The sequence below is a fragment of the Alosa pseudoharengus genome, unplaced genomic scaffold, assembly GCF_046254945.1.
Source record: "Alosa pseudoharengus isolate Yale_2024_CS ecotype anadromous, Long Island Sound unplaced genomic scaffold, YU_APseudo_1.1 YU_APseudo_1.1_scf_12, whole genome shotgun sequence".
NCBI lineage: Eukaryota > Metazoa > Chordata > Actinopteri > Clupeiformes > Clupeidae > Alosa > Alosa pseudoharengus.
Window position 1 is genome coordinate 35,288,664 of NW_027468587.1, and position 21,050 is coordinate 35,309,713.

General features: G+C 43.0%; 2 protein-coding genes across 5 annotated transcripts; one reads left to right on the top strand and one right to left on the bottom strand.

Annotated features, from left to right (window-relative positions):
- Nucleotides 1–467: 467 nt before the first annotated feature.
- On the top strand, nucleotides 468–14,801 carry epb41b (erythrocyte membrane protein band 4.1b). 4 transcript variants are annotated; one of them, XM_076281080.1, is made up of 30 exons: nucleotides 468–541; nucleotides 2,523–2,642; nucleotides 2,752–2,856; nucleotides 3,671–3,713; nucleotides 3,865–3,940; nucleotides 4,199–4,417; nucleotides 4,631–4,718; nucleotides 4,869–5,021; nucleotides 5,227–5,318; nucleotides 5,461–5,612; nucleotides 5,764–5,859; nucleotides 6,078–6,188; nucleotides 6,435–6,878; nucleotides 6,999–7,481; nucleotides 7,657–7,881; nucleotides 8,538–8,768; nucleotides 8,909–9,130; nucleotides 9,416–9,718; nucleotides 9,844–10,056; nucleotides 10,166–10,405; nucleotides 10,938–11,162; nucleotides 11,440–11,661; nucleotides 11,795–12,007; nucleotides 12,293–12,475; nucleotides 12,723–12,971; nucleotides 13,134–13,288; nucleotides 13,412–13,438; nucleotides 13,757–13,819; nucleotides 14,017–14,181; nucleotides 14,399–14,801. In XM_076281080.1, exons 2-30 carry the CDS (start codon nucleotides 2,589–2,591, stop codon nucleotides 14,426–14,428), a joined length of 5,082 nt encoding a protein of 1,693 aa, XP_076137195.1. In that variant the 5' UTR covers nucleotides 468–541; nucleotides 2,523–2,588; the 3' UTR covers nucleotides 14,429–14,801. The 4 variants fall into 4 exon arrangements, with proteins under 4 accessions (XP_076137195.1, XP_076137197.1, XP_076137196.1 ...); XM_076281082.1 differs by having other exon boundaries at nucleotides 527–541; nucleotides 2,529–2,642; XM_076281081.1 differs by lacking the exon at nucleotides 468–541 and adding an exon at nucleotides 1,265–2,226 and having other exon boundaries at nucleotides 2,344–2,642.
- A 702-nt stretch (nucleotides 14,802–15,503) lies between these two features.
- On the bottom strand, nucleotides 15,504–18,013 carry LOC143119530 (uncharacterized). Its single transcript, XM_076281091.1, has 2 exons — nucleotides 17,377–18,013; nucleotides 15,504–16,280 (listed from the first exon to the last, which is right to left on the bottom strand). The coding sequence occupies exon 2, from the start codon at nucleotides 16,277–16,279 to the stop codon at nucleotides 15,539–15,541; it is 741 nt and encodes a 246-aa protein (XP_076137206.1). The 5' UTR covers nucleotide 16,280; nucleotides 17,377–18,013; the 3' UTR covers nucleotides 15,504–15,538.
- Nucleotides 18,014–21,050: the final 3,037 nt, after the last annotated feature.

Below are 21,050 nucleotides of genomic sequence, written 5' to 3' on the forward strand. Positions count from 1 at the left end.
ATTTTAAGGTTGGTATCAAGGTATTCCTGTAGCCCCTTGTTCAATCAGCTGATACAGGAGCAGATAAGAGGGCACATCTTGTTTTCCCCTGAGAAACCACTAGGACTGCACTAGTCAGTGGGTGGGTAAAAGAGAGAGAGTTTTATCTGTCTGCTCAGGCAGGGTGTTTTTCTCCTGTGAAATATGATAAGAAATAAGGGCTGCCCTTGGGATTCCCGTGACATGCAAAAGACTGGCATTATGTACACTTTATGGTCCTTTGCATTTCAGAAAATCCTTAAAGTTCATGCTCCATAGACAGTTCAGTCTTACGTTCATTTTCCTTTTATTAGGTTTGTGTGTTTGTATGTGTGTGAGTGTGTGGATCCATCATGTGTGTGTGCATGACGTTCATGTGTGTGTGAGCAAGTTGACGTCAGTAACACTGAGGTCTGTCCCCTCCCTTCAGATTCATGCATACTTCGGACATATGCATCTACACCCACACACACTTACAGAGCAGATGCAGAGTAGCAGCGCTCCAGTGCCCTCTCCCACTCAGGTGAATTATATTATTATACTTACATTCTATTCAGCCGGTTTACCTTCTGTGCTATGTTATATGTACCTATAGTTGGTCATCCATTGAACTATTGGGCAAGTATTTAAAGGTACATGTTTTAGACTGAGGTACCGTCATTTCCTAACTATTAGCCGCAGTTCATACATTGATTTTGCTAAATTTCTTCAGCTTTGAGGTTAATACTCGGGGGCAGTTAATATGGTATTATTATGTTTTTGTTCTTTTAACTTGCATAAAACACTGTCGTGCGGCTTACAGTATACACAATGCGGCTAATACACATATGAAGAAAGAAATAGAATCACGTTTGTCAACATGGTTGTGTTGATGATAGTCAGTGTTATAGCTATACTGTATTCTTAACCAGAGGAGAGACTTGACTAGAGAAAGTGGTTGCGAGGTGGGTCATTGGCTAGGTCTGGATCTGAAAGCTTGTGTAGGTCCATGTGGATGTAAATTGTGTCCAAATATGTATCAAAGAGATGTTTATTCTTCTTTGCTTGTAAATGTATTTGTTTATTTAGTTTTTAATGTTGAAATATAATCAGGCAGAAAACAAACCCGCCAAACCACACCCATTCTTATCTTCAGTGTCAGAATGAAAGACATAGCAAGCTATTAATGACACTTATCAGGTCTCAGATATGTATTTGCTTTGCTTAAGTTTGCTTAAGTTTTACATGATCCATGATCAAGAACACAGATGCTTAGGAAAGTGATTATTTAAGCAACAATTTCAACCAATTTTGAGGTATGTTTTTAATGGATGGGCTTGTTATCATCCTCTAGTTCATTTTGATGATATTTCGTTGTGTGAAAGACACATAAACATGCCTGTCATTGGCCACCCTGGGTATGCACTGTGTAGTTCTGTTGTACGGGGCAGACCATCCTGAGAAAATGTAAGAAAAGGTTTCACAATGGGACATTGGCAAACACACCAGTTAGAATGCTAGAGAGCATTTATCAGCACCAACTGTGCTGTTGTTGGCTTTAGTTTTTAGTAGGCTTTAGCATACTGACACCAATTAGGTTGCGAGCTTGCTCTTTTTATTTTGGTCAAAGCTCTACACGGATGCTTTAAAGGACTGGGGTTTCACACCCCATTTATGCCATACATTCACATTTTCTAAGGTAATGTAATACCCAGTGGTGACATAATGACCAATTATAACCATTTATGAGTGCATGACCCAACTATACAGTAATTAGCTACACGAGGAGAGAGCAACTGAGCATCTTATCTCTCTCACACACATTGTCTCTCAAGCTGGCAGAGGGGCAAGATGAGGTGCCACACAAACACCCACACACTTTCTCTTTCTGCTGATTCTCATTTTCCCTCTATGGAAACTGAATGATTCTTTGAACAAGTGCTTATTACTTCTGAAAATGAGGCCAAAAGAACTTTGGAAATTCATTCATAAATCTGGAACTGTGCCAGCAGCATTTCTAGCATGTGTGTGTCAGTCAGAAAATAATGCCTGAAGTGGACTCGTTGACACATTTGTAGTATGTTAAAAAAGAGCTTTGCTTTGGAGGTTATCATGATGGTGTCAAGATTAACATTAACATTAAACATTAGGTAAACTTGAGAAAACCTAGTGAAGCGGTAGAATTGCCATCTTGTACCGTAAACCGGCTCAGTGACCACGCTGACCCAGGTTCAAGTCTGACCTGAGGTAATTTCCACGCTGACCCAGGTTCAAGTCTGACCTGAGGTAATTTCCACGCTGACCCAGGTTCAAGTCTGACCTGAGGTAATTTCCACGCTGACCCAGGTTCAAGTCTGACCTGAGGTAATTTCCCAAACCCAAACCCACTCTCTCTCTCCCACTCATTTCCTGTCCTCTTTACTGCCCTGTCTAATAAAGGTGGGAAAAGACCAAGTTTATATTTTTGGTAAAACTAATACGCACTTATAAGTTGGTAAAACTAATACGCACTTATTTTTCCTTAGACACAGATTATCATGACTAGGTCTGTATGACCGACCCAAGCAAAAGCCCTACACTACCTCTCAAAGATGCTTTGCACAGTGCTCTTCCTAGACGGTAGTGTGAGGGAGTGGAACCTACCGGTAAAACACAGTCACACACACACACACACACACACACAAACACTTTTCATCCATATTTAGCCATAATACATTACACTCAACTCTGATTTTTGTTTGATTTATTTTTTAGAGCAGTGCTATTGGCCAGGAGCTTTTTGATGAAGTATGTGACCACCTCAACTTACTGGAGAGAGATTATTTTGGCCTGGCCATCTTTGACTCACCAAGTACAAAGGTATGTCTGTCTATCTATCTAAGTGCGTGCGTGTATGTGTGTGTGTGTGTGTGTGTGTGTGTGTGTGTGTGTGTGTGTGTGTCTGTCTGTCATACTGTACCTGTCAACATTTAGCTTTCCAAAAACAGGAGATTTTCTTTTTCGGTCGTTGCTTTTATCTTACTGAAAGCCTATGCATGCCAGTTATGTATCCACCTGCTGCCTACAGCCTACTTCCAAAACTCCAAAGCTGCTGTCAGGTTTGGTTCCGAGGACACAAGTTGCTTATTGTGTATCAGCAACACTCAATAACAGTTTATGCGATGTATTTATCAATTCAATTTCCAACAATTGGACAACAGCTAGTTTTGGAGTAGGCTATTCAAATACCCTGCTTCGCTTGCTTGCGGCGAGACTCAGTGGCTGCGCAGTCTGCACCCGCTTCCTTATTTGGGTTTTGGATTGCCAGGTTTTAGCCTATGACAAAAGAGTTGAAATTGAAAGTAAGTGATCGTGTATGTGTACAGTGTATTTCATATACAATCTGGCAACCAATGATTTTAAAATTAAGTTTGATGGCCATGCAAATTACGGGAGTTTTCCGGGAGAAATAACAAAACGTGAGGGTGCCGGGAGATGACCTTGAAATACGGGAGAAACCCGGGAAAAACGGGAGTGTTGAGGTATGGTGTGTGTGTGTGTGTGTGAATGAGGGGGTAGGGTGGGGGGCAAAACATCTATAGTAGAACATCTATAGTAGAACTGCTCAAACAAGTTCTAGGCTATTTTATAACACCGTTTTTTGTCAAATTGTCAATAATCTATCTCTACACAGACATGGCTTGATGTTTCAAAACAAATCAGCAAGCAGTTCAAAAGTAAGTGTGGAACCTACACTAAATCTACACAAACACAAATATATAGTGGTTCTCTCGACAGTGTGTGTGCATGTGTGCTTTTGTGTGTATGAGCGCATGTCTTTTCTCCAAACTCATCTCTGTCCTTGTGTGTGTGTCTGTGTGTGTGTAGGTATACATGCCCAGTTTGCTTTCAGTGTGAAGTTCTACCCTTCAAATCCAGCTCAGCTATGCGAAGATCTAACCAGGTAATATTAGTGTTATCATGGGTCCAAGGACTGATACAACAATAACAATACACAGTCACACATAGACTGACTCCACACACACACTCACACTCACACACACAAACACACACACACACACACACACACACACACACACACACACATACACACACACACACACAGAGAGAGAGATAGAGAGAGAGAGAGAGAGAGAGAGAGAGAATAGCTTCACTCAGATCTCTCAATAATAAGATATGCTCTCCGTATTTTTTTCTACAGATACTTGCTGTGTCTGCAGATCCGTCGGGATCTTTTAACCAGGCGGTTGCCATGCCAATCAGTGACTCTGATTGCACTGGGCTCATGCGTCCTCCAGTCAGAGTTCGGCCCATATGACCCAGTTCGTCATGGCGACACATACACCAACAACCTGTACCTGGCACCCAATCAGAATGAAGAGCTGCTGAAGAGAATGAGGGAGCAACATGCCACCTATGGGTATGTGTCAACTCCTACTCAAGATGACCACCGCATCCACATTTATTTGAGATCTTATAAGATCACAAACTACACTGTCAATTCTGTAAACCCCTATACAAAAGGCATTGACAAAAGGCATTGTTATTGTAATATTACAGTGTCCATATGTCTGTGTGTCTGTGTATATTAGCTCTGCCCACTATTGATCATTTATTTCTTTTCTGTTTGTAGCTCTATGTCACCTGCTCAAGCTGATCTCTTGTTCCTGCAGAATGCTAGTCAACTTCCGATGTATGGAATAGACCGTCATTCGGCCAAGGTGGGTGTGAGGTTCCGTGTGGTTCTTGAAGCAGTTTGTATGGCTGTTACAATGTACCATCAATGTACTCAATAGGGTCTCATTCAGTGCATTCAGTGCACATTCAGCGTTACTGCATACAGTATGTGCTTGTTTGAATGTGTTTGTCAGGATTCAGATGGAGAAGATGTTGTCTTAGGTGTGAACTCTGAGGGCATACTCTTATACAGAGATGATATGGTCGAGAGCAAATACCTGTGGCCCAGAGTTCTGAAGATCTCATACAAGCACTCCAAGTTCTTTATCAGAACACACCCATCAGAGGTAGGCCGAAGAGATTTCTCAGAGCATACTTTGAGACTATTTACTGAACACATTATTTCCTTCACTGTATTTATTACTGTAACTCTATTTTTCAGTTATCTTCAGTCAAACATTTTTCTTCATCCTCAACATTTCTGAATTTTTCTATTGTACATATTGTACTCACATGGTTATAAATGTGCTTCTTTATTCATTGCTTTTGTAGGGATCTGTATGGACTTTATGTTTTACCTTGGCCAGCAATCGTGTATGCAAATCCCTCTGGAAAGTAGCAACGGAGCATCATAGCTTCTTCAGGTGTGTGTGTGTGTGTGTGTGTGTGTGTGTGTGTGTGTGTGTGTGTGTGTGTGTACAGAGATGGGATGTGGTTGACTGAAAAAGAACAGTGCCTACTCTAGTATATTCAAATCAGTGACTGGGATTTTCACTTGTGTTCCAGGCTCCCATCTGTTGAAATCTCCCGCAGACGATTACTGGCTTTACGTACTCAGTTCCGTTACCGTGGACGCACGGAAGCGGAATCTCTTCAGGCCAGTTCTGAAATAGCCCGGTCCAATCCAGCTTTTCCAAGAAAACTCACAGCAAGATCCAGTATGTCTGTCTGTACATCTGTCTGTCTGTGTGTCGGTCTGTGTGTGTGTGTCTGTCTGTCTGTGTGTCTGTCTGTCTGTTGGTTTTTGTCTGCCTTTTTTAGCCCTGCCAATATGGCTGAGTGAGTATGTTTTATTTCTCTGTGCTGCAGCTTCATTGGATATTCTCACCCACACAAGCCAGCCTGAGCCTGATGACTGGTTCCTGATGTTGGATTCTATTACCCCGAAAACCCTCTATACCAAAGGTGCATACACAGTAAAGTGTTGCGGTTAGACAGTAATTGATACTTAATGCCTGGTGAACTCACAACACTGTGAATCAACCGCAATCACTCAGCTCATTCAGTGACTGCATGGATCTTTTATCTAGTATTTATTGTGTGTTGCAAAACACATGAATTGACTCACAGACCACACACATGCAGACATACAGTATAAGTTGGCTTCCTCTATGTGCTCTCAGGTTTTGATGAGGAGCCGATGCTAGCGGGTGACTGGCAGCAGGAGTCAGATGACTGGCTCTTATTCCAAGACCCAACCAAACCAACCATGATGCCTCAGGATGCACCACTATGTGAGAGTTACAATTTAGTCCAGCATCTTGGATTTCTTTATATGGAGATCTACAAATAGAAGCGGTCTCTTTGGAGTAATATTACAGTAATGATATTATGAGTTATGAGAGTTTTTAAATCAGACAGGATTTAGCATAACTGTTGTGAGGGGAGTAATGTTATGTAAAACTGTCTAAAAATTTGGCATTAGTCCACAGGGCGAATACTATGACAGAACTGTTTCAAAGTCCTTTCCTTTTTACCAGCTAATACCGAAATATCCCTGGACCTGGAACAGGATGCTGAAGACCCCTGTGATGGTAGTGTGGAGGGAGAGGCGCAGGAGGAGGAGGTCATGGAGGAGGTAGCTGAAGATGAGGAGATCATGGAGGAGAAAACAGAGGCAATACAACAGGAAGGAGAGATACTGGAAATAAGACAAGTGAAGGAAGTGAAGATTGTGAGGAAAATAACACGAGAAGTCAGGACTGTGGGAGGTCAACTGAAAGAAAGCAAAGACTTGGACATTTTAGAGGAGAGAGAGGAGAGAGAAGCCTATGAGTCTGGAGTCCTAAAGGAGAGACTGAGGCAGGGTGGAACTGTGGACCAAAGACTACAGGGAATGTGTATACCATGGAAAGATGTGCAGAGAGATGATTGGTATATCTTGTTTGATAAGCAACCGCCTATGTTTTACCCAACATCTGCAGGTAAGCCAATTAGTAACTATCATTCGTTTGAATTGTTTTTCATCTACAGAAGTATCTGTTAAAATGCAATAATGTAATTGTATTGTAATTTGATATGAAATATATGTATTTGCTTTCTAGTTAAACAGTCACGTATATTGGACCAACAGCAAGAATTAGTTGCTCGCATTACAAAGCTAGAAGGACTGGACATTTACAGTGAAGCAGAGCAAGAATGGGAGATTGTGGAGGAAGCGCAGGAAAAAATAGTGGAAGAAGGAGAGCTGGAGGGAGAGACTGTGGAAATACGACGGCAAAAGTTCAAGATTATACGAAAACGAATGCAGGAGGTTATGGTTGAGGAAGAAGAGCTCTCTCTTCAAGAAGATATTGTGGATGAGATACAGCAGCAAATAGAAGCTATTCAAGAGCACTTAGAGGAACTGGTGGAAGTGGAGGAGCAGCAGCTGGAGCTGGAGGTTTTGAAAGAAAGGCTACAAGAAGTCGACCTATTGGAGTATAAAGTACAGCAGATGGAACAGCAAACAAATGTGGAAACAACAGTAGATGACTGGTTTATCCTACTGGACAAACTGCCATATATTATCCATAGTGCACCATTAGGTAGGTACCATCGAACTGATAGATTGGTGGAAATCAATGCATGTGTATATAATAATGCACGCATAAATGCATTAACAGTCTCTGGAATTCTCCTGGTTATAGTACTGTAAAATGGCATTTATAACTCTCTGATCTTTAAAAGATTATGTGCTTTAATTATTTTTCTTTATGCCAGCGGCCGAGATGGTTCAGAGAGCAGAGGAGGCCGTGCTCATCACAAGGGAGAGATCAGAGGAGCGGGTGGTGGTTAAAGAAGGGATGGAGGAGAGTGTCGTCAACATAGAGACAGGAGTCATCACTGAGCCAATCACATTACAGAACAATACTTACTCCGTTCGGGACATTGATGATGATTGGTTCCTGCTTTTGGAACCAGTCCCTCTGGAGGCTCGGCTAACAGGTACAAATACACCAAATATACTTTGTATTTCACATAGAGTGGTAATTAAGAGGGAAATATTTTACTCTTAGAAGTAATATTGTAGGGGGGGCAATGTATTTGATTTAGGTGCCTGTCATTTTTGTTTGTTAATTTTTGGAGGATTTGTAGTGAAAAAGAGAAGGTTTTTTTTTTTTTTTTCAAATTCTGTGCAAAAAATCTCCACTTCAGTAACACTTGCATACACACCAAACTACCCAGTTTATTGATATATCATTCATAGCCTTTCATTACGTTTTACCCCTAAAGACATTCTGACTGCTTACCATATTGTCAGATTAATAGAATGATAAAAAAATTTCACATTCAAAATTTCTCCTGTAAAAAGCTTTATATCTAATATGTCCACAAAATACAGCAATCCTTTAGAACATGACTTTATCTAATGTTCAGATTTCTGTTTTGGAACTGTTTAATTTGGTGAATATTTGACTAGATCATGCCTAATTTGCCTATTTAAACATAATATATCAGGTAATAAGGTCACATCACTCAGAACATCTATTTTCTTAAAAGCTGAACTTATGAAATGGTACAACCAGATAAACTCCAATGAACAGCAGCTTCAGCACAAAGACAAATCCAGTCCAACATTTTGCTTTCATGTCTGTTGCCAGTGGGAGATGTCGAGCCCTATACAACGGGGCCCATCTATGAGCCTGAACAAGAGAGAATGCTGGAAAAGGAGAGCAGTGATGAAGAGGAAATAGTCGAGGGTCTTGATGTTTCCGAGACGACTGTCGAACAAATCGCATTAGAGAAGACAGAACCAGTGGTCCGATATATTGAGGATGATTGGTTCACGCTTTTTGACCAAGTTTTTGTGCCAATGAAGACTCCTCCCCCAGGTACAGTATAAAGACCAAACCCATTCAGTGCACACATGTACAGAAAAGCATGGTCTCACTCTATCTATCTATGGTGCTCTCACTCTATCTTGGTTAATTCGTCCGATGATTGCTGTGTTTTTGTGTAACTAATCTTGCAGTTGTGTGGGAGACTCTGGAAGGCCCTGCTGGCATCAGCACCATCTCCGTGGAGATGATGGATGAGGAGGAGAGAGATGAGGAGATGATGGAGGAATGGACACAAAGGCCGAAGCCAGAGGTGGTGGAGTTTAGCAGAGTACAGGAGCCGACACCCACATTTGCTCCCAGAGACGTGGAGGATGACTGGTACTCTGAACTGGAAATTCCTCCTAAAGAAACAGGTACTTACTTATAGGCACACACACACACACACACACACACACACACACACACACACACACACACACACACACACACACACACACACACACACACACACACAGAGAGAGAGAGAGTCAGTCATACACACACACTTTCATTCTAATACAGTGCATTAACAGTCAGTTACAGTACAGTAGTATATACATTTAGACAGTATACATTTAGAGGTTCCATAATTCCTGTCAGTTTGTTTTAAATTTTAAGTTTAGTTAAGTTTGGTCTTTTATTTTATTCTTATTTGTCAGTGAGAGTCGTTGAGCCCTACACAATGGAAACCGGAAGAGAAGTGGAGGTGTACCAGTCTGAGGAAGGGACATCATTTGAAAGTACAACCGTAATCACAAAGGAGACGACTACCCTTGTGACGATCACAGAGGAGAGAAGAGAGATGAAAGTGACTATTATGGAAGAGAGAGACGTTTATGCTGAAAGCCCTGGAGACTACATCACATTAGAGGTGAAACCTCCCGTTGCAGTTCGGCACGTTGTGGATGACTGGTTCATGCTTTTAGAACTGACCCCAGTGGAAGTAAAGCCCTCCCCTGCAGGTAGCACACATGCACACAACACAGAATTATTACCATTTACTTTACACCATCCCTATGGAACCATTATTGTGTTTTCTTGTCTTTGATTATTGTGTTTGCTGCTCATGTGACCGTTTGCCCCATAGTTTTGTGGGAGCAAGAACCGGCTGTTCCAGCTGAGGAGCAGACAGATGGAGAACGGATGGTGAGGATAGAGAAGAGGACAGAAACTCAGGAGCAAAGGATGGTGGAGGTGAAAGAGGTCCAGCCAGTCATTCAGGAGCAGAGACCCACGTTCACTCCCAGAGAGGTGGAGGATGACTGGTACACCCTACTGGAAGTTCCTCCCAAAGAAACAGGTAGGCCTACTCTAGTATCCTCTCTCTCCCTCTCTCTGTCTCTCACATGTTACAAATAAACATCATATACGATTCCATGCAAATGTAACATTACAGTTTCTTTTGCCAGTGTGGGTCGCCCCACAGTATGTGGAGGAGACTCAGGTGAGAGAGAGAGAGGAAATGGAGAGAACAGTGAAGAGAGTGAGGATTTCAAAGGAGGAAGTGGTGGTCATAGAAGAGAGAGAAGAAGCTGCACCGAGGGCTGATGTGGTCATTCAGGAGCGACCAGTGGTTCCACGGGAAATTGAAGATGATTGGTTCTTATTGATGGAATCAGTTCCTGTGGAAGTAAAGACTCAACCTCCAGGTAGACATGCAGATGCACACATACAGTATACAGAACACACACACACACACACACACACACACACACTTATCTTGCAATAAATACATATTAGTAAATGAGTGCTTAACGACAACTCTAGTCTAAGAACAACCTAGGGTCTATTTTTGGATGATAACAAGTGGAAATTTTCGACCAAAACGACATTAAGTTTTGAGTAAGACTGGAATATGCCTTTGCGACAAAATAGTTTATGGTAATAGCCTTGTGGGCAAGCTCGCTACATCAGCATAAATCAATACTTTAAACCACTGACAAGGCTCACAATACCTTTTCACTTCTGTGATACCATGAAGAGGGTTCATGCAGACAAACTAAAGTAATTTTAACTTTGTTAACGTTGTTTTGGTCACCAAAGAAAGTTTACACTCGTCATTCAAAAATATACCCTAGGTTGCTCTTAGACCGGAGTTGTCCTTTACTGTATGTTAAACCCACTTGAGCATCATACTTTTCCGTACAAATGAAACAGAAGAATTTTCTTTTCTTTTGTCAGTTTGGGCCACGGAGAGACTGGTGAGAGAGAGAGAGGAGGTGGAGACCACCGTGAAGAGAGTGAGGATTTCAGAGGAGGAAGTGGTGGTCATAGAAGAGAGAGAAGAAGCTGCACAGAGGCCTGCTGTGGTCATTCAGGAGCGACCAGTGGTTCCACGGGATATTGAAGATGATTGGTTCTCATTGATGGAATCAGTTCCTGTGGATGTAAAGACTCCACCTTCAGGTAGACCCATAAACTTATACACAAAACATGGAAGATGTCACATGACTTTTGCACTAAAAGGCATCCGTAGCTTCTTTGCTAGATGGATGTATGTATGTATCCATTATAGAAATTTTTTTTAATTTTCTGTGGACAGATATATTTGCCAGCTTGGTTTTGCACCCATTGTATCACTTTCAGAGCATATCTCTATTCTTTTTAGATCTCTGCTCCCCTCTTTTTATGCCCTTTTATGTCAAATTTCTGTTGGTCTCTTTATTTATCATACATCTCATAGTGGCATGGGAGCAAATGCAGCCTCCTCCAGAGGTCTCTAGAGTGACTGTGGACACAAGGGTAAAGCAAGAGGAAGAAAGGATCAGAGTGGAGGAGATGAGAGTGATGGAGAGGGAAATGAAAGGAGTCCAGCCAACCATTCAGCAGCTGACACCTACGTTTACTCCCAGAGAAGTGGAGGATGACTGGTACACTCTACTGGAGGTCCTCCCTAGAGAAACAGGTATTCATATATTTATATCAACTCACACATATGTACACGTGCTCACAAGACACTCATGAGGTTTTGAGGAATGGTGATAGGCTAGTTTGTGGAATCCATGGGAATCCATTTCTTTTCATGTCTACTGATGCAGTTGGAGTGAAAGAGGATGTGATGAAAACAGTGAGGCGGGAGGAGAGAGTCACTGAGCGGGTGACCATCATAGAAGAACAAAGGGTCGTCATTGAGAAGCCCACAGTGCAAGTCCAACCACAGATGCAACAACCAGCGGTTGTTCGTGAGATTGATGATGATTGGTTCACACTTTTGGATGCCGTTCCTCTGCAAGAACGTTCTGTTCCCTCAGGTATGAAAACACAGGCAACTCCACAACAACAGATCCACAGCTACACACTATCACACAAGCATGTACACTCTCTTTACTTGTTGGTTACGATTCACTATTGCTGTCGTGTAGTCAACAAATCACACAACTTCATCTTGTCTGTCTTCGGAAATCTCTGAAAAGGTCTGCACCAACTGCATTTATGTAACTTCCTTTATATCTGTCTGTCTGTGTCTGCTTTTCCTATTTGTGTCCATTTGTGTCCAATTGTGTCCCTGTGTGTATATCTGTATGTTTGTCCATCAGTCGAGATGAGGAGACCTGTTGATGTCTCTAACACAAAAATGGTGGAGAGGCTGAGACCAGAGAAGGAGAAAGAAAGACTTGGAGAGCAGGAGATACAGAGGGTCCCACAGAAAATATTTGTGGGTGTTCGGGAAATTGAAGATGACTGGTTCAAACTTTGGGGCAAAACTATTCTGCATGCAGGTGTGCCCATAGAAACATCATAAACAAAAACAAAATAAGCATATATCCGAATAAGCATATATCCTAATAAGGTCAAATGCACGGGCAAGCACACACACACACACACACACACACACACACACACACACACACACACACACACACCTGTCATTCAGTAAATAATAAGTTATGTGCTCCCCAGCTATGTTTTTGATCATTTTAAAACCCAAAAGTACTGCGTTGATATTTGACTTTTTTCAATCTACAGACACAAGAGCTGCAGTGGTCTCCAAGCCTGCCGAGCACAGAGCTGTGGAGAGGGAGAGGATTGAGAGAGGAGGAGTGAGGGAGAGAGAGAGGGTGAAAGAGGAAGACATGCGAAAGAGAGTTACTATTACAGAGGTGACGCGAGTGAGAACAGTACAGGAGAGAGCACCACCAGCTGTTCGCCACATTGACAATGACTGGTACATACTTCTGGATAAGGTTTCTGTGGAATATCCAGCTCCCCCTAGAGGTATACACACTCCTTTTCACTTTCTCTGCATGTTACATGTCACATATGCATGTCACATATGCAGACGCACACACACACCTACCTGTTTTGTACCTATATTCTGTAGTTACCCCAATATTCAACCCTCTGCTTATTTCTCTCTCTCTCTCTCTCTCTCTGCAGTTGCTCCTGTCATCCCCCCCACCCCTGCAAAGAGGCCTGTTCCCGCAGACCAACCCCTGACCTCCACTCCCACCACACACCCTGCCCCCATCATCAAATACACCCCCGAGGTGAAGAGGCAAGAGACTCAAGTCATCGTGGAGGAGAAAACAAAGGTACCGCATCTCTCATCCTTCACAAACACACCAAGAGTGATGTACAGGTTGATATGCCCATGAACTGTAGCTCTGACCTTTCTGTCCTGTCCTGTGCTCTGTTTCTCACTGTGCTCTTAACAGGAGGATGAGGAGCTGACCCTTATCAGGGTAAAGACCATGCCGTCTACTCCCTCACACGCACGTGCAGCCACATGCTCATGCCACACATTCACAGTTTACCCAAAATGCACCCTGTGCGCGTGTCTCATTACTGTGGTTGGGTTTCCGCTCCAGTATCAGAGCATCATGGCCTCTTAACACCCATGACTAGTAACGACCCCATGTGCAGTCACTAAAGCCACACGCTGCCTGCTCAAAGCAAACACATACACACACACACAGACTAACTGCAGATGGGCCAGAACCTGTTGTCATGTAGCAAAGAAATGCAGCACTGCTAACGGCTGATTTTCTGTTATTCCACAGAGGAAGACACAGAGGATCGAGGGAGAGAACATCTACATCAGACACAGTATTCTCATGTTAGAGGTATGGCTTCACAATCAATATCCTGCTGGAGAAGTATGGACACGATCTGTAAACTGTAGGCCCAACCTCAGACCAATTTAATTAATAAGGGAAAATAACCACAACAAATCTCTCTCTGGTGTGGCTAGATTCAGTAACATTCAGTATGAGGCGTAGTGTTCTGAAATACATTGTTTTTTGTGTGTGTGTCTGTGTAGGACTTTGATGTGACTCAGGAGGTGGTGTTGCGTCGTCGTGCCAGCATCAATGAACTGAAGCGAATTTTCCTGGAGGCGGAGCCGGAGTATCACCTCAGCGAATGGGACAAGCACTTGTCAATCTGTCACCTGGACACACACACACAACTCATTAGCATGGAGGAGGTGAGCTACGCAAACTCACACCATACTCTAACACACACACAACACACACACACACACACACACACACACACACACACACACACACACACACACACACTCATATCACACTCTCACACACACAGCGCACATACACACACGCACACTCACATCATACTCTCACACACACAACACACAAACACGCACACTAAATTATGTTTACCGTCCTGTCTGTTTTCAGTGGTCGAGAGAAAGTGTGTCTATCATGTAAGGAAACTCCAATGCTCCGGGAACTTCTAATCAACTGATCCGATGTCATGCAAGGGATCCTTCATCAGTCAGAGACTTGATTCTAGCCGAGGAATCGACCATTAATACTTCATAGTTTTAGTATTATCCTGTTATTGAAATTATTTTCATAGTTTTTTTTATTGTTTGTCTGATGACTTCCAATTACAATTTGACCTTTGTTCACCCTGGTAATTCTAGATATTCTAGATAAATATGCAATATGATTATGTCAAGTCAGTAGAATTCATAGCACTCAATGGATCACAAATAATTGATTGGAATGTGTGGGTTTATTTTTGCTCATTGTCAATTGAAATTTACAAATAAATGAGGTGTGTTGGAGTAAATTGAAATGACAGCTTTCTTGTGTATTTTGTATAGCATTGGTGTTGTATTTGATCAGTGTGTTTGTGTGTGTGTGTGTGGTGTGTCTGTATGTGTGTGTATGTGTCGTGGGTGGTTGCACTGGTTGCTAAGCTGTTCTAACTGTAAAGGCCTGTGCAAAGGCCTGTGGGGTTCCTTGGCAACTGTTCTGATTGCTTGGCTGCTGTGTTGCTTACCAGGATTCTACACTGGAGGCTAAGCCGGATCAGGATTAGTGTTCAATACTAAGACATACCAAACTCACACAAACACACGCTCATGTTCAAAATCACTGATGCTCATGACACAGACATAATAAATATGGTTTCAACAAAAAATATTTTCAAACATTTTCAGAGATGTTTGAACACATTTAAGATTCTCTTGAAATTATTTAATCAAAGCCCTCTGAAGATAGGCCAAGACCTCTGGATCATCAAAGAGAAGTTATTTTCAGGGAATGTGAGAATTAGTGGCAGGGATTGGTAACATTGTGGTATTGGTCTTGTTGTTTGAGTGACAGAGAAGCAATCTTTACCCCTTTTATATTCTAAAGTTTAAACAATCAGAGATAGAGATGTTCCTATCAAAAGATTAACAAAAAACAGTTGATTACAAATTAGATACCAATGACAGTTCTTATTTAAAATTCAATTTATTTTACTTTACAAACTACATAAACATACACACACACTTAAAACACACAGACACATACACACAGCTGCTCTTATTGGTCCTCAGCACCAGACTCAGCCCCTCCTTTCTTGAGTTTATAGGTGCGCTGAGGAAGGGGTGGGGGCTCTAGGGCATAAGGGTCAATGATGCGGTTATTCAGCTTTATGATTGGTGGGGTCAGAGGTGGGAGGGGCCTCTCACACGTTAAGTTCAAGTGGGAGGGCCCAGGTGAGGGGTCCGGAGAGTCCTGTCTCCCATTCATCTGTGCCACAGACGTCTCCGTCACGCAGTGGATATTTAGTTCGGAGTCAGTAAGGGTGTGCGTGGCCACGTCTGGGGGGAGGCCGGCTGTCACCTGCTCCCTCTGGCCCTCGGCACCGTCGCTGGGAGGCTTCCTCTTGCCGCAGCGTCTTTTCTTCCGCTTCTTTTTCCCGCCGTGGTCCTGCCGCTGGCGGTCACGGTTCTCATACAAGAGAGTGCTGGCGCAGATCAAAATGAAGAGCCCCACGGCCAAGATGATCGGTCCAATCAGCTTGAGCCGTTCCCGGGGCCTGAGTGGTGATTGGCGCGGGGTGCGGGGAGGCCAGTACCCAGCAGTGGCCACACCCACTCCCACCAGCACCAGTATTCCAGCCAATACGAGGCCTGCTCCAGGGGCTGAGCGGAAGTGTAGCCCCGCCTCTGGTTTCTCTTCCTCTGGTTTCTCTTCCTCTTTCTCTGTCTCCTTATTGGAGGAATCGGGAAGGCGCGGGACCTCAGGCATCTGGGATGGAGAGATGGCGGGGTCAGACATTCTACAGGGAGAAGGAGAGAGAAAGAGGAAAGTGTGATATGCAGTGCATATGCATGTCATACACACATAATGTACATGATACTATATATTGTAATTTGATCAGTCATATACCACACCAACTTAACCCAAACATAAAACATTTGTTTGAACAACAAAACAGCTGCCATTAGCAAGCAACAACATTTTTCAGAATTAGGCCTACTCAATAGTCAGTTCCAATAAACTACTTCCAATGAACCAAATACATTTACAAAAGAGTGCACTTGTTCCTTGTCACATAGTATTGTCATATGAGTAACTCAAAGCAAAACAAATGAGAGAAAATACTTGAGGCCTACAACTTCTGCCCCCATCATATTCTGCCAAAGCCTGGTGTTTACACATTCTTATTTTTGTGTCAGTGTATTGCTGTCCATGCACATCTGTTACTTTTACTATGCTGCAGTATATGATTCTCCACAACAATCCAATAACATCTATCTCCTTCCACTCTGGTGTATTGTACATTGCACTGCACAGATCACCGTTTATAAAGAAACAGTATTTTCTCCCTTGACAACAACCACTGACAAAACCAGTTCAGTGTAGATTACTGCAAGCATGTAACATTTTTCAACTAAATAACCCAAACTACAATGTTAAATCACATCAGAAGGATAGTGCACCCATGCATACGGATAAAGTCACAGTTGATAGAGAGAGAGAGAGAGAGAGAGAGAATGCACACTATCCATGTCACACTGGGAGATAATCCTTGTCCAGGCTCTCTGTCTCTCATCACCAGGTATCAGGTGCAGTTGTTCTCATTTGCCACTTTTCTTTTATTTGTGTTTGTGTGTGAGAGAGAGAGATGGATAGATAGAGAGAGCGCACAAGAGAGAGTGAGAGAGATGGATAGATAGAGAGCACACAAGAGAGAGTGAGAGAGATGGATAGATAGAGAGCGCACAAGAAAGAGTGAGAGAGAGATGGATAGATAGAGCGCACAAGAGAGAGTGAGAGAGATGGATAGATAGAGAGCACACAAGGGAGAGTGAGAGAGATGGATAGAGAGAGCGCACAAGAGAAAGTGAGAGAGAGAGGAATGCATTTCTTACCTCAGGGTAGTTCTGCAGTTCTACAACAGTTCGTTTCGTGTCATGCGCATGCTTAGTATTTCCTTGCTGAATCGTGTGGGAAGGAATGATCTGCATACGCTCCAGTCAGAATTCAAGCAGGGAATAAATAATATCCAACAACGCTCGCCTGAAAGTGCCCATGAAGACGAGGACAAGGCTACCCGATGGTTGTATCAGCTGGGTCTCAGATGGTACTATCTGATCTGTTCTCTCTCTCTCTCTCTGTGTGTGTGTGTGTGTGTGCATAAGTGTGTGTGGGGAGGAGGGAGTGCGCGTGTGTGTTGGGTTGCAGGGTCATGGGAAGTCCTGCTTAGTCCCACGCTGGACAGATGGTTTATTCTCGGCGTCTCTAGAGATTAACTCTTTTTCATCCACAGTCAGTGTGTATTTCTTGCAAAATTTTGTCGTTTGTATATTTGTCTATTGCCCAAACGCATAGTGGGCATCGCTAAAAATGGTACAGAATGCTGTGATTGGTGGTTCAATTGTTTGTGCAAACAGAAGTCAACAAACTGTTAGATGGGATGCATGATGTGACTCCAGCCCTCCCCCTCCAATTTCCTATTTTGTTAAGGATGTAGGTTACTGAACCTACGTCAGTAAATCCAGTTTAAGTGAAATGACGTTGAATCAAATCCAGTTAAAATCCTGACAACACAATTGTATTACATCTTGTATTACGTCTTCACATCAGAGAAAATAATAAATACTCCTACCAGCCACTGTTCTCAGTCTGAAGTCCAAAATGTGTTTCATTTGGTAAAAGTGAAGTTTGACAGCATACATGATTAAAAAGACATTCAATGAGGTCATGTACTTTTGTGGGACAGCAAATAAGGTAATGATGCATTTTAAGTCTTAGCACACCACCACGTGTGAAACTATCTGCCTACATTTCACTTTACTGGCTTCCTGTGACTGGCCACATTAAGGTCAAAACTGGCGCCTCAACAGTAACAGGCTAACTCTCTTCTATCTGAGCTCCCTCACCCAGGGCTCCAGCACGTCTTGTCCACTGAGCCCTGCCAACAATCAGCTACTGGAGGAATGTCCAGCTCCACACACTCTGCAGCTTCACTAACAACTAAAAAGAAGCTGAGGACACGCCTCTAAAGCACTGAAAATACAACCCCAAAAACAGAATGTAATAATCTGCAAATCTCATAAACTCATATTTAGTTGCAAAAAGGACAGACAACCTATCAAAAGTTGAAGATGATAAATTTGACTATTTCATGGAAAATATATGTTAGTTCTGAATTTGATACCAGCAACATGTTTTAGAAACAGTTGGGACAGGGGTAGCAAAATGCTGGAAAAGTTATGAAATGATAAAGAAAACAAAAGGAGGAATGTTTCACAACTAATTAGGGTAACTGGTAACACGATTGGGCATGAAAAAGAGCATCCCAGAGAGGCAGGGCATCTTAGAAGTAAAGATGTGGGTATTCCTCACTCTGTGTAAACATGTGTGCACAAATGATGAAAATGTAATTTTAATGCTTCTTAACATTGTCACAAACACTTTGGCTCAAAAGGGAATGGACATAGGGAGACTGACACCGTCGGATAACGTTTAAATAATAATCATACATTTATTTACAAATATGTACATAAGTCAGTAAGTGAAGAGCAACAAAAGATAACATAAAGTGTCATGCGCATCAGCAATGTGTAGGCTAAGTGTAGTGCATAAAGAAAAGGCAATCTGAACAGCCGCAGCCAGCTCTCAACAGCGTCAAGCCAGAACAGGACAGAGAGAGCGAATGAGGCCACAGGACACAGGCTTTATTCCGGAGTCCATTGACACGGAGCCACACCCCTCGTTAACAAGAGACCACTGAACCCTCCAGCTCCTCCTGCAGGTCGAAAAACAGACATGACAAACAGGAACAATATGCCTAGTGCTCAGAGGTACCATAAAGGCAAAGGGTGGAAAAGGCGTAACACCTCACGGCACGGCAAAGCCGGGGCGTCACATCACTCCCCCCCAAAAAGACAGGAGCCCATATCATGGGAATCTGGAAAAAACTTGTCTAAACCCCATCACCACAATCTATTCTATAGCTAACAAACACAATCCCAAAAAAACAAACTGTGCACACTCATAGGCCTAAGTGAACACCCACACAGGCTGTACATTCACACTGAACCAACAGCCAACCCGTCCACAGTGTCGCTCCGATCCACTTGTACTTCACTTCTTTTTGTCGTGTCGCATAGATGTCGCGCTGCCTCCCCACGTTCAGTCGTGTGTGGGCGTTTTGTTTAAAATGTCAGTTACCAGCTCAATACTCAGTTCGTTTTAACGTATCTTAAGTGTTTTTCCACAAATGGACCACAATTTTAGGCATGTACTTAACAGTATACAACACATTAATAGCCTAAACAAACTATGCAAGCCATTTCGAAATCTTGTTTTATTTAAACTACTCAATGCAATCTCAAATCCTCACCAGAAACACCAACAGTCAATATATTCATCCAAATCCTAGTTTCGTTTGTTTTATGGACTACTAGGTGGTCGTGGAAGAGATCGTTAAAACATTATTTGTCTGGTAAGCGGAACCAAAGTTTCACAGGCACTGTTGTGGTAGAACAAAGGACCTACAAACTCGTCCTTTCATTGGAGAGTCGCCTCGCGTTCAACGGATTCATTTGCATAAAGCTGGGCATCGGCCAGTTTTTTGACGCGCGACATTATTTCAAATGCAGCGCTGCCTTCCCGAAATGCTTTGCGGGCGCGTTAAAGTCGCTTGACGTCACCCATAGGACTAGAGTGGAATGCGACACGACAAAAAGAAGTCTTCTTCTTTTTGTCGTCCCCACCCTCCCATATATCCGGCGCCTTGTAGCTAGCATCTTGCTATTATCTAGCCTAGCCTGCAACACTGCATCATCAGGCCCACACACACCGTCCTCAGCTGCCCCCTGAGAGACGTTGGGTGCTGCTGGCCCCACAGCAAACCCTACCGGTTTCAGCACCGTCTCCTTCCCCTGCGTCTGCAAAGATGAAGAGAAATAAGGCTTGAGCAGGTTTACATGACAAAGCTGTGTTTTGCGTCTTCTTTCAGGAGTTGAAACAACATAATTGGTTTCCGAGACTTGGCGATTGACAGTGTATGGACCCAAGTACTTGGCCTCAAACGGTGAACCTGGTATAGGCAGCAATGCAAGAACTTGATCACCTGGGCTAAAAGCCCTTACCACTGCCTTACGATCATAAAGTTTCTTCATTTTCTTCTGAGCATTACTCCGATTTTCGCTCGCCATTGTCCATGCCAGGAACAACTTGCGACGAAAACCTTGAACATAGTCAGCCAAGCTCTCAGGTAACTCTGTACTACCCAAATCACCACCTAACACCGACAGAGGTGTCCGCACTTTGTGGCCAAAGACAAGGTCATTAGGGCTAAAGCCTGTACTCTCCTGCACAAAAGCACGTGCTGCCAGCAAGATCCATGGTAAGCCCTCTTCCCATTCACGCTTCATCTCTATACAATAAGCACGCAACAAGGACTTCAGGGTAGCATGAAACCGCTCCAGCGCCCCCTGGCTTTGTGCGTGATACGTACTGCTGAGATTATGCATAATACCAGAGAATGTCTAATAAGGGGAGAACTGCCACTCTCGGAAAACTTCCGGTTTCTAAA

What these genes read in the sequence shown, in the direction of transcription:
- epb41b (XM_076281080.1), top strand. Translation starts at nt 2,589, where the DNA reads ATGCTTTGCACAGTGCTCTTCCTAGACGGTAGTGTGAGGGAGTGGAAC. An exon ending in GAGCAACATGCCACCTATGG is followed by an intron (nt 4,418 to 4,630) that starts GTATGTGTCAAC and finishes TTCTGTTTGTAG; the next exon opens with CTCTATGTCACCTGCTCAAG. An exon ending in TATCCATAGTGCACCATTAG is followed by an intron (nt 7,482 to 7,656) that starts GTAGGTACCATC and finishes TCTTTATGCCAG; the next exon opens with CGGCCGAGATGGTTCAGAGA.
- LOC143119530 (XM_076281091.1), bottom strand. Translation starts at nt 16,279, where the DNA reads ATGTCTGACCCCGCCATCTCTCCATCCCAGATGCCTGAGGTCCCGCGC.